The sequence below is a fragment of the Coffea arabica genome, chromosome 1c (genome assembly GCF_036785885.1).
Source record: "Coffea arabica cultivar ET-39 chromosome 1c, Coffea Arabica ET-39 HiFi, whole genome shotgun sequence".
NCBI lineage: Eukaryota > Viridiplantae > Streptophyta > Magnoliopsida > Gentianales > Rubiaceae > Coffea > Coffea arabica.
This window is the reverse complement of record NC_092310.1, coordinates 6,934,119-6,947,649: the sequence shown is the minus strand read 5'-3', so window position 1 is coordinate 6,947,649 and position 13,531 is coordinate 6,934,119. Positions and strand designations below refer to the sequence as shown.

Here is a 13,531-nt window from a genome sequence, read left to right as displayed (position 1 = left end):
AAAAGTCGATGCCCATGGGACGTATGGCTAAGCGGCAAATGATCCTTTCCGAGTTCGATATTGTCTTCACAACACAAAAGGCAGTCAAGGGTCAAGCCATAGCAGATCATTTGGCAGAAAATCCAAGAGATGATGATTACCAGCCGTTGCATACCTACTTTCCTGATGAAGAAATTCTGTTCATTGAAGCAGTTGAGGACATGAGTGAGTAGTATCCTGGATGGAGGTTATTTTTCGACGGTGCGTCAAACTCTTTTCGAGCTGGAATTGGAGCAGTTTTAGTGTCGCCTGAAGGGAAACATTATCCTGCTACCGCCAAATTACAGTTTCCTTGTACCAACAACATGGATGAGTATGAAGCTTGTATTTTTGGATTGAAAATGGCATTGGACATGGAGATTAAGGACCTGATAGCATTCAGCGATTCTGATTTACTTGTGCACCAGACGCTTAAACAGTGGGTAACTCGGGATTCAAAAATTATGTTGTATCATTGTAACTTGCTTAGTTTGGCCAGCAAATTCAGGAATTTGGAATTCAGACATATTTCCCGCACTCGTAATGCCTTTGCTGATGCTTTAGCTACTTTGTCTTCGATGATCCAACATCCAGATGAGCTGGTGATTGAATCTATACAGATCCAACTTCAGAATAGGCCAGCGCATTGTCAGGTTACAGAAAGGGCCATTGATGGTCGCTCCTGGTACAAGGATATTAAGGAATTCATGAAAATGGGATCCTACCATCCTGATACTGATTCTGTTGCAAAAAATTTCTTACGCAGAATGTCATCAAGATTCTTCTTGAATGGAGAAGTGCTATACAAGAAAACATCTGATATGGGCCTTCTGAGATGTATCAATGAAGAGGAATCCGATTATATGATGAAAGAAGTGCATAGTGGGGTTTGTGGGCCACACATGAATGGGCATCTACTGACTAAGAAGATCATGAGAACAGGGTATTTTTGACTTACCATGGAGCATGACTGTGTAGATTTTGTTAGAAAGTGTGTTAAGTGTCAAATGCATGGTGATGTTATACGTGCTCCTCCTACAGAATTGCATAGTATGACTGCTCCATGGCCATGTTCGATTTGGGGAATGGATGTGATCGGAACTATTGATCCTCCTGCTTCAAATGGGTATCGATTCATTTTAGTGGCGATTGAATATTTCACCAAATGGGTTGAGACCGCGTCCTATAAACATGTGACTAAGAAAGTGGTGTCGGATTTCTTGAGAAATAATATCATCTGTCGTTTTTGGGTACCGGAGACGTTGATCACTGATAATGCCAAAAACCTCAACAATGATATGGTGGATGCATTATGTGAACAGTTCAAGATCAGACATCGAAATTCTGCTATTTATAGGCCTCAGATGAATGGAGCCGTTGAAGCCGCAAATAAAAATTTTAAAAAGATCATTCATAAGAGGACTGAAACACACCAGGATTGGCATGAGAAGCTGCCTTACGCATTGATGGCCTACAGAACTACCATCAGAACTTCTACTGGTGCAACTCCTTACTCTCTTATGTATGGAATGGAAGCAGTCCTGCCTGCAGAAGTTGAAATTCCTTCCTTACGCATTCTGATGGAAGCTCAGATAGAAGAAGCTGAATGGATCAAAGAACGTCAAGAGCAGTTGTCTCTGATTGATGAAAAGAGGTTGAATGCCGTGTGTCATGGACAATGTTATCAGCAATGAATGGCTCAGGCTTACAACAAAAAAGTCAAGCCCCGCTTATTTGAAGTTGGAGATAAGGTTTTGAAACGGATTCTTCCAATGCAAGATGAGGCTAAAGGGAAGTTTGCTCCCAATTGGCAAGGACCATTCATTGTTAAGAAAGTGCTATCCGGAGGAGCGCTTATTCTTATGGAAATGGACGGTCAAGTTTTTTCCCAACCAATCAATGCGGACATGTGCAAAAGTTTTTCATTTGATTAAAAAAAATTTTTAAAAATACTGCAAGAGACGGATTTCAGGCATACTTCATCTCATTTTTCCATTTCGATATTCTACCCCTAATTTTTCTTCTTTCCTTTTGACTTTTCATAGCCATTTTTCTTTTCGCTTGGCTGTCCCTTAAGATCACTAACCCCATACTGGGCAATTGTTTCTTAAAAAAAAAAAAGAGAAAAAAAGAAGAAAATAGAAAAAAATAGAAAAAAATAGAAAATAGAAAAAAAGAGAGAGAAAATAGAGATTCTGTCAGAATTAAATTGGGGCAAATTTTATCTCTTTCTCACCCTAGATCGGGGTAAGTTTTGAAAGAATGCTATCTCAAATGATTGCAAACCCATCATATGATCCGCTGTCAAGCCTTTCAAGCCTTAACCTTTCCTTTGCTACTCTATCCGATCCTAATCACAAGAACCAAAATTGCCGAATTTCGTCTTTTGCAGTACTTTGAAAAAAAAAAAATTTTTCAACTAGCAAATGATGTAAATACAAACTTTTCTGAAACATGTCAGAGAAGATTGTCTCACTGATGCTACTCATTATCAGAGTATGACTGCAATGATACAGTTGGGGTTAAACTTGTCTTGTCTATGTCTCTAGGTGAAAACCTGAAAGGGCACCTTCTAAAAAAAAAAAAGAGAAAAAAAGAAACAAAAAACAACAAAAACAAAAACAAAAAAAAAGAAAAAAAAAGAAAAAAAATGAAAATGAAAATGGCGGGGGTAACCTTAGTGAAAACCCGAAAGGGCGCTGAGGTAGGGTTTTGGAGTACAAGAGAATCAGCGGCAGACAAGAAGATGTTGAGGTCTGAAAGCTGGCGACTATGTTAATTTGGGTCTCTTTTATACTGTTGTTCTTTTGCCGACAATGAATTCCAAAATGGATGACTACGAAAGGGTCAGATGGAGCATGTTTCCTCATCAAAGGCCATCCTCTAAATACGAATCCAAATTTTGATCCTTGGGCCAATATTAAAAAATTCAACAATTTTGTTTTACTATTCTATTTGCAATTTATTTATTCTGTATCATTACTTATTTCACAATAGCATTATTGCATGATGAATAATACCTTTTAAATTTTAATTAATTGTTTATGTTTCTCATTCATTGGGTCTTACTCAAAAGACAATCCCTTATAATTTATCCCAAAGAAGTCATGAAATCGAAGGTCCTGTGATAATAAAGTATGGTCAGTTGACATTCAACAGTTGAAAAGATTCTGAAGGGGATTATCGACCGAACCTTAGGGAACGACTTGGCGATATTGAAACTCATGTTTACATGGCTCTCAAGGCAAAGGGATCACATGGTGGTGGCAATCTTTTCATCATAGTCGCTTCTTTTTTTTTTTTTTTTTCCTTTTTACAGGAAAGATTATGTGACAGACTACTGGCTTAGTTGAGTATGATTCACACTGGGGCAAATGGCAAGTTTCGCTGTACATTCCCAAAGAAAGAAACAGAAATCATTATTCCCTTTCTTTTAAAGTTAAAAAAAAAATCATCAATCAAGAAAGTTGTAAGTCCACCAAGTAAGTTTGTCTTGATTTATTACTACTTGAGCAACATGCATTTTAATCTTTCAGTTTGATGGTATTGAACTTGCATTTTCATTTCTTTCAGTGTTTAATTGGGCTCGGGTCAATCCCACCAATCTGTTTAAAAAAAAAAAATCAAATCAGAAGATCATATTTAAATTTTTGTTGGTGAGTCTCAGCGTCCACCACGCACCCTTCTATCTCCCCTTTTTGACAATTTAATTTTCTGTTGATGAGTTTCAGCGTCCACCACGCACCCTTCTATCTCCCCTTCTTGACAGATCAGAAGATCATATTTAATTTTCTGTTGGTGAGTCTCAGCGTCCACCGCGCACCCTTCTATCTCCCCTTCTTGACAGATCAGAAGATCATATTCCCCTTCTTTCTCCCCTTCTGGACAATTTAATTTTCTGCTGGAGCGTAACCGCGTCCCTCCGCATATCTTTTTCAAAAATACAAATTTAATTTTCTGTTGGTGAGTCTCAGCGTCCACCGCGCACCCTTCTATCCCCCTTCTTGACAAATTTAATTCCTGTTGGTGAGTCTAAGCGTCCACCGCGCACCTTTCTATCCCCCTTCTTGACAAGTTAAATTCCTGTTGGTGAGTCTCAGCGTCCACCGTGCACCCTTCTATCCCCCTTCTTGACAAATTTAATTTTCTGTTGGTGAGTTTCAGCGTCCATCGCGCACCCTTCTATCCCCCTTCTTGACAAGTTAAATTCCTGTTGGTGAGTCTCAACGCCACCGCGCACCCTTTTATCCCTCTTCTTGGAGCGTAATCGCGTCCCTCCGCGCATCTTTTTCAAAAATACAAATTTAATTTTCTGTTGGTGAGTCTCAGCGTCCACCGCGCACCCTTCTATCCCCCTTCTTGACAAGTTAAATTCCTGTTGGTAAGTCTCAGCATCCACCGCGTACCATTCTATCCCTCTTCTTGGAGCGTAATCGCGTCCCTCCGCGTATCTTTTTCAAAAATACAAATTTAATTTTCTGTTGGTGAATCTCAGCGTCCACCGCGCACCCTTCTATCCCCCTTCTTGACAAGTTAAATTCCTGTTTGTGAGTCTCAACGTCCACCGCGCACCCTTCTATCCCCCTTCTTGGAGCGTAACCGCGTCCTTCCGCGTATCTTTTTCTAGTTATGATAAGTTACTTTTCTTGACTGTTTTAGTTAATAATTGTGCTTTTTCATTCATTTTGTGTTTCATGTTTAGAAGTTCTAAGAAGCTCAAACTTTTTCAACTTTGCAAAGATCGCAGTTGGTCAATGCACTTGTTTCATTGTGGTTCACTTGCATTCGAACTACGTTTGACCTGATTCCCATGGTGGGATACGTAGGCAACTCTACATGAGTTCGGTCACATGTTTTGCAATTTCATTACATCTTTTGTTCACTAATTTCAGCCAAGTATTGCTTTTCTTTATTTTAACTCAAGTGCGGTTAGAAGAGACAAGTAAGCAATTTGGTGTCTACGTCTTTGTCTTGAGTTTCTTTGAAACTCTTGACAAAGAGGGGCAAGTTGTAGACACCAAATTTTTGTTAAATTTTGTGTTTTCTCGAATATTTTCTATTTGATGAGCAATTTATTTTCTTGCATTTTTTTAAGTGTATTTTTGTCTTATTTTTGTAGATTTATCTTAAAAAAAAAAACACACACACACACACACAAACCCATTTGACAAAGATCCCTTGGTTCTCTCCTTATTCTCGGGGGACAGACAAAAGGAGCGGCGCTTTTGGGGGCTCAAAAAGACAGAAAAACGACTCCCTCAATTCACTCTCTCGAGACACACACACGAGGGAAATCAGACAAGCAAAGAAAGAAAAAACTAACTCCACTCTGACTCTTCACTGGGGCTCTCTCTGGAAAAATGGGACAAGCCACACAAAAAAAAACAAAGCTCTCCAATTTCTCCTCCTCCCAAAAACACTCTCGGCTCTTCTCTCAATTCTCCCTCTCATTTTGGTGAACAATATACAAAACCTCACTCTCTCCCTCTCGGTTTTTTCCCAACACACTCACACACAACAAAAAAAGAGGGGCAGCTACCAATTGGACAATCATAGCTTGGAATTTCCTCCAAACTCTAGCCCACGGACTGTAATTCCAGCTGGGGTAATTTTCCTTTTATTTTTCCGATTTCCTTTTCTTTTTCTTTCTATTTTAGTAGTTATATTTGAAGCATGTTTAGTTGATGATTTGTCCCTTCCTCTTGCTGGTTTTATTGTTGTGGTGTTGTTGGGCAAGTTCAAGACTAGACTGAGGAAAAGAAAGATGATTTTTGTGCATGCATGCTAAATGTTTGATGAAATGCCAAAACAAAAAAAAAATGAATTTTAGAAACTGTTTTGTCTTAATGTAGTCTTTTGTTGTTGTTTTCTTGTTAGCTAAGATTATATTTGTAATGTAAAGATTATAAGGAGTATTGTAATATATTTTTATGAATTTTTGGTAGAGGTTTAAAGGTCTAAAAATAATAAAAAATGCAGCTGTTGTTTGGCCATTTGGCCACTTTTCTTTCTTCTTTTGTAAAAACTAACTCCGAAAATGGAACTTACGCGAAAAATCGAGTGAGGGGGTGTATTTTGGTGAAATTTTGTGATCGAAAAAATGGCCGGCGACCGGCGGTGGCGGCGCCGGCAGCCGCCATGTCAGCCATGGTTGGCAGTGGCGAGGAGCTTCGGCCGGCCAGGCAAGGAAAAGAAGAACCGGAAGGGTAGAAGAAGAAGAAAAAGAAAAGAAAAGAAAAAAAGGGGATTGGGCTAATGTTTATTTTTCGGTTGGGCCAAGAGCTAGTTTTGTTAGGTTTTGGGGCTGGGCTTTGGTTTATGTTTCTTTTGGGTTTCAGTTGGGCTAGGAGGTTGGAGCCCATATGTTTTTGGCTGGGTTTGAGTGATAAAAGACGGGCTGGTCTGTGTGTTTTGGCTTGGGCTTTCAGTTGAGCTTAGGTAGGTTCGGCCCAAGTAAAATAAAAAGGGAGGCCTGATGCCCTTTTCTTGCCCAAATAAAAAATGAACTTGCACTTTAGCCCCTGATTTTTGGAGTAGTTTCACTGTGGCCCAGAACATTTTAGATTCCTTTCATCTAGGTCCTTAAATTAATTGCACTTTGGTCCCTGAATTCTATCTTTTATTTAATTTTGACCTCTGAACTTTGGGAAATATAATTTTTATCCCCGAAAGTTTTTCAATTTTTGCAATTCGGTCCCTGATGAATTTTGACTCTCTTTATTATGATTGTTTCTTTTCTTTAATAGCTAATTATGCTACTTTTGAATATACTTAATTTGGAATTTTTAGATTTACTTAAATTTCTTTACGTCTGATATATTAGTGTGAATTTAGTACTTGTATTATTATTTTCTTTTTCAATTAAATTGGTGCCATGATCCTTTTGTTCATTGTGAGTATAAATAGGACAATTTGACTCCATTTAGTCACCACTTCAAACGGGAGGTACCCCTATTTTATTATTTCAATGTCAATTACGTGCTCTTATGTGCTCCTATGTGTTTATATATTTTTATATGCTTTATTTATTTGATTTAAATATTCATTCAAATTTTCTTATATATGTTTTAGTTAATTTTTATAATGATTCGAAAGGCATTTAAATACCTCAAAAATGTAATAGATATGATAATTAGATTTGTTTTATTATATTTTTCCCTTCTAGATTGTAGTTAGGCGCTCCCCGATGTAATAGATAGGTTGCGTGTTTATGTGGCTTATGTGTTATGTGTTTTATCCGCTTTCCTTAGGATTTTCGCATCTAGATATTATATTTACGTGTTATGTGCTACGTGCTCTTATGTGTTTATTTGTTTTAATTTATGCTTTATTTGTTTCACTATGAATTGTTAATGCATGACGTCACCACACTAGTCCAACGCTAGTTGTGGCTTCTCCCTCCGCTTATTTACTAGTCCAACGCTAGTAAGGATTTTTAGAAATGGGTTAGTCCAATGCTAGACCATTTAGGTCGTCTTGCGCTAGATTCATTTTTGTGTGCTATTCACTACATTTTCATGCATATTTTTATTTTTAGGATTTTTCTCATATTGTATAATATTCCCTATTATATTATCCCCTATCCTCTATATGTGTTAATCACGTCATTTAGAATTGCATCTCATTTAAATTAGTTCATTTGCCTGTTCATATTAGGAGGATTATTCTTTGAACATGGATATGGGTGATTATAAATTTTAGTTTAAATATCCCATTAATCCTTGTATAAGAAAATTTTATCACGAGTTCGTATCCTGTACCCATTATGTTGTACTCCTATTCTTTGGTCACTTATACATATATATATATAAAATTTAACTTTCTTTTTTTCATCATTTGCATACTCGTGACACCTTCAAGGAATCATTGTGGCCTTCGCAATTAATGCGATTGGTTCGATTAAACCCTTGAATGGATATTTTGATCCTTTCGATATTTTATAAATTTAGATTTGCATCCATGTAGGTAACATCCAAATATGATAAAATTAAGGGTTAGATTAGGAAAATTTTGACTAAACCTCGCAACTAGCTTAGACTAGGTTGAAAGGGTGCCTTAGGTTTGAGTTAATCGAACCTTTGCCTTCCATTTCTTCAACCATGACTCCCGAATCCGTTTTCTTTTGTTTTTCAAAGACCTGGAGTTGTCAAAAAGGGTTTTATTTTATTTTACTTTATTTTTTGGGTGACTTGGTACACCAAAACTCCATACCAAGTGGCGACTCCTATTTTTACTAAAAAACCCTTTTAGACTAAATTTTGGACCTAAATTGTCGCATTTTTTTAAGTCCCATTCTAGGTCCTTTTTCATTTATTATTAATAAATCACATCTTTTTATAAATCCTTTCTTTTCCATCGCGAAATATGGGGCGCGACATAGTCAAGATAATAGCATTCACTTAACCGGTAACTTCACTTGCAAGAGTAGTAAGGAATTCCATATCTCTAGGAGTTTTCTAATGTTATTTTCATTAATTTTATATTTATGGCAGTCTAGATAATAAAGGAGTTCGAAAAACACTTAATACCCTATACTCGCTCACGATTCGTATATTTGCGATAAATCGGGTGTGGGGGTATTTAGGAATTATAAATATAAAATTTGATTGTGGATGAACTTATTGTATATGTATACCCCACGTACGTCAGAAATGACACCATAACTAACTAAGATAGGGATACCATAGCTGAAGGAGTTTTTATTTGCTATTGTGTTGCATAAGTTTAGCATATTTTTATTTCTTTTAATTTGTTGATCGTCTAAATAATAGAGAAGTGTTAGTAGTGCCGGTAATTGACAATCTTCCTTGTGGGTTCGACCCTTAATACCCTGTATTCGCTCTCGACTCATATACTTGCAAAAAATCACGTGTGAGGTATTTAGAATGTTATAAATGTAAAAATTGACTGTAGAATGAGTTAATTGTTATATGTATACCCCGTGCTCGTCAATGAGTTCGAGCCGTCATATACCAACTCTCGAACCTATTGGCTAAAGATGTAAAAATTTCATCACAAATAGCAAGAAAAGTGAGAATGAAGAGATTGGAGAAAAGATGAGTCATGCTAATGGCGAGTCTTCGATGGAAATGTTTGAACCTAATACCAAGGGAGGAGAAGTATCTACCAAACTTGACAATTACTCTACCGTGCTGCAAGAGGAAGTTCCTACTAAATCTAAAAAGTCATAGGAGAAAGTTTCTGCTCAATTTGTAAAGCTGGATGAGGAGGTCAGAGAGGACCACGGTATACCATAACAATTTGATATCTGATCATATCTAAGAACTGGACTGTCACTCCACAATCAAATGCTATCAATCGTCCAATGAAATTCCAGCCTAGGTTTGAGCTCCAAAACAAACACATTATTCACAGTGCAAAAGCTTAACAAATTTACCTCATCCCCATGTTTTCCTTTAACTTTAGACATTGTAGATTTGACCTGGCGGCAGGAAAGGAAGACAACACCAATGTCTTACCTGCAGATTCTTGTAATTGTTACTATCAGGTAAATGCTATCCTACTCTACTTACTCATTTTAATTATTGTGACTTGTGAAGGGCATTTATATTTTTTTATTACAGTGTTTTGATCTATTTAGAACTCTCTAGTTTCTACTCCAATATCTTGTCCCACCTACTCTAATTATTGAGAAGATATTTTATTAATAGTATTTATAATAATCTAGAACTCTCTTCTAATATGAATTTTATCCAAAAATAAAAAAGAAAGCTTTTAATCTTTTTATTAAAGTGTTTTTAACTTACTAATCTAAAGGTGTCTGTGTCTCACAAGAATGGAAGATGGGGCCAATGTATCGCTTGTGGATTTTCGTGGATGTTACTAACAAGGAAATGTTATCCTACACCACTTATGCCTTTCGATTATTATGAACTGTGAAGAGCATTTATCTTCTTTTATTAAAGTGTTTTGACTATCTAGGACTCTAATCGTTCTAGCATTTTTTTTGGGAAAAATCTCACTGCGACCGTGCTGATTGGACACGGCCGCGGTGCTCATCGGCCAATAAGTTCCCAGAGTTTCAATAATTTGCGTACGATTTTCACATGGCCTTGTTGGCCTTTGTCACACGCCTGACAGTCAAGTGTCAGGCGCCTAATGACTTTTTTTTTTGGACTGCCTGTCTCTAGTCGTGCTAACTGGGCACGGCTGGGAACATGCATTCGTTACTTTTTTGACCGTGCTGACTTTTTCAAAAAAAAAAAAAAACATTCTTCGCCAATTAGTTACCAAATTTATTATGCGGCCGTGCTGAATCAGCACGGCACGTATAAATTGAGAAATATCCCATGTTAGAAGTACATTTGGTGGGTTGTTTTTCTTTTTTTTTTTTTACATATAATCTAAGAAATTAGCCATCCTTGTAGGAGTCAATTCCATAATTGTTTTAAGCCCCGATTTCACTTCTGTATCACATGATGTCACGTGACACAATACTCGTTTAGATTTTCCAATCATCTTTCATAATCGTAGACCTCAGTGGCCTGTGCAGTCCTGGCCGAGAATATGTCCCGGCGGCTAGTGCTGGTGGCCCTTTTAGTTACAGCCCTCTATCTTAGCTCCAATGCCGACGGCTATCCCTGCTTTTCCACCGAAGGCAAGTTTTTGCATTTCTTCTTGTGAGAACCCGTAAATTCCTTGATAATTTTCCTAGGATTTTTCCCCTTTAAAGACATGTTTTCTGCATTTTCCGGTTTAGGAAAATTTTCCTGGTGAATTTGATGAGTAATTATAGTTTTTAGATGATTTTCTTAGCATTAGAGAGTTTTTGAAAAATTACGGATATATAATGGACGTGGGATCCATTAGGGCGAAAAGTTCGGAAAAATTCGGCCAATTAGGTTAAGTTTCGGATACTGGTGGAAATTTATCGGGTGTTAAGGGATAAGTAGAGGGTGAGATTTGATTGATGTGAGAGGAAAAAAAAGAAGGATATGATTGCATTAATGGAGTGACAAGTGTCACCATTATATTGGATGTAACTTGTGGACAACTATTCACCTTTTGACTTGTCTTACCAATTGAATAAATATCTCCAAAAATCACAAAAAAATTCACTCTTGTCTTCATCTTCTTGGCCGGCCACCTTGAGCTTAGGAAGGAAGAAAACTCTTCAAAATCTTGGCATCCATCTAGTGCAAATCATCCAAAGCAATCACCTAAACTTGTTTCTACTCCATAAAACCCTTTCACTAGGTGTTAGTGGTTTGGTTGGTGAAGTGTTTGGAGGAGCTAAGGTGTCCTACAACTCTCCCTCTCTTGTTTACTAGGTGAGTGGTGATTGAACTTCCTCCTACACTTAATGAAGCTTAAGTTATGCTTAGTGGTGGCTAGAGTGTTGAATTTTGTGACTTATATCTTGTTTTTGCATGAAATGATGAGGTTTTCAATTTATTGGTGATTTTTCTGGTTTAATGTGATCATGATGTTGTGGCCTTGTTTTATGATTGGCAATGGCCTATAATGACTCTAGTAGGTGCAAATTATGGGTAATTGCAACCAATTTTGAGTTTGAAAGGAAATGTGAAAAGTTAGGGTTTCATAATTCTCTTTTCTGTCCGGTTTTGTATCTTATGGTTAGAGGTCGAATTGGCCTTTTCTTAAAACATGAAAGTTGTAGGTATTGATGTTATAAAGGAGCCTGTAAAATTTCAGGTCAATTGGAGTAGTTTGGAATGAGAAAAGTCGAAATTACTATTGCTGTTCTGGTTTGGTCAGAATGTGAGAACTGCGCCTGTAATTGACTGTTTTGGCTGGAATTGTTTTGGAATTTGTTGTTGAGGTCTTCTGATGAAATGTAGCTTGATGTCTTAGCTACCATATGCCTTTGGAATTTCGGAATTTGGACCTGTATAGACTGAGTTGTACTGATTACAGCAGAATGTAGTTTGCAAACCTGTTATTGCGGTTCTGGCTTCGTTTCTTGCATATTTGACCTAGTTATGCTAGGAATTGGACTGAGTGACCTTCTACATTGTTGTAGCCCTGTTCCTTAGCTTCGAAACGGTGGATCTTGCACCCTCATCCGACAATCGTAGTGAAATCGGTGCCATTACCGCAAAGTGAGGACAAAACTGTTTTTTTTTCAGGGTCAAAGCTAGTTACATTTCCAAAATTTCTGGTTGCCTATGATGATTGTATATGTTTATAAAACTCTATTGGGGTTGTGATTGGCATTGCTTTATGACTCGTTATCGAGTCTCATTGTATTTGTTTGCGTGTTCTAGGGCGTGACGGTAGTTCACGACGTTCTTTTAACGACGGTGCATGAAACATCACCTACTTGAGTGGTGAGTATACTACTCACTTAAATGTTACAATATGGCTTTGCTATATGTGAATTGATGCCTTGAAGGCTTATTTGGCTACTGAAATTGATTGAGGTGAGGGTGTACTTGACCGCCCTCACCCCTTGTGGTACCATGCATAACTGTTTACCGTTTTATGGAAATACTGCACTTGATATATGAGATAATGAATTCCTTTCATGGAAAACTGATTTAGTGTCGTTTGGACGATTATCCAACGGCCTTACTGTATTACTGAGCTCAACCCCGTTGGTAGTCAATTGAATCGAGCCGGCGAGGGCTTGGTCGTGAAGATTGACATGCCACGGGGACTGGACTGAGGGATCTTGTAGTAATGAGACTCTTGATTCCGGTATACTCGAGTATTACCAAAAACGACTGATTGGAGTGCGGGCCCGGTTGGGGTATGTTGGTTGGAAGGATGGAAGTAAAGTGATGTCTACGGTTGGTTACTCTTTGACATTGACGGAGGGTCAATGAGGTTGGATCAAGAATGTAAGCGTGGAAATGGGCTCTTGAGAGCCGACCGTATTCTGTTACCAACTTGTTATATTCTTTATCGTGTACTTGAAATGAAAGGTTATACTATATGCTCTTTGTTGCTTATGTGGTAGTAACTCACTGGGTTTAAGCTCATTCCGTTCTATTTGTTTTCCTTACAGGGATATAATTACTTTTGAGATTGGATTGGATAGTCGATTGCCAAGTTGAGCTCGTGTAAATGTCTTTTGTATAGCTCTTTGAATGAAACCCTAATGTGTATTGGGTTCATTTTCTTTTGATTGGCAAACCGAATATGTATATTCATGATGAATGGTTTTTGGCATGCCACTATGGTTGTAAATGTTGAATTTCAATGTATATACGTTTGGTTGATGTTTGGTTGGATTTCGGATTGATTCGTATTTCAAACGGCAAAGGAAAAATTTTTGGCAAAATGAACAGGGCCAAATACGGCCAGGAATCCGGCCAGAAACTGGCCGGATTGAGGGCCGGATTGCCCTGTGGAAAAATGGATCCGGCCAGACAATTCGGCCGGAATCTTGGCCGGATTTCCGGCTGGATTGCCAAAGGAAAATGGGATTTTCAGGTTTGCTCACTGGCCAGTATCCGGCCAGGAATCCGGCCGAACATCCGGCCAGATTCTGGCCGGATTCTGACGTGGCCGGTACTGTTCATCTTCG

At 37.9% G+C, this 13,531-nt stretch overlaps 1 protein-coding gene and 1 long non-coding RNA gene across 2 annotated transcripts; both read left to right on the top strand.

Moving 5' to 3' along the window:
* Positions 1-23: 23 nt before the first annotated feature.
* LOC140038786 (uncharacterized) lies at positions 24-971 on the top strand. Its single transcript, XM_072084060.1, has 2 exons — positions 24-204; positions 277-971. The coding sequence occupies exons 1-2, from the start codon at positions 24-26 to the stop codon at positions 969-971; spliced, it is 876 nt and encodes a 291-aa protein (XP_071940161.1).
* A 4,468-nt stretch (positions 972-5,439) lies between these two features.
* Positions 5,440-13,165, top strand: LOC140006198 (uncharacterized). The gene is made up of 4 exons (XR_011813833.1): positions 5,440-9,360; positions 9,445-9,526; positions 12,267-12,329; positions 13,010-13,165. It is a non-coding gene; the product is annotated as an uncharacterized lncRNA (long non-coding RNA).
* Positions 13,166-13,531: the final 366 nt, after the last annotated feature.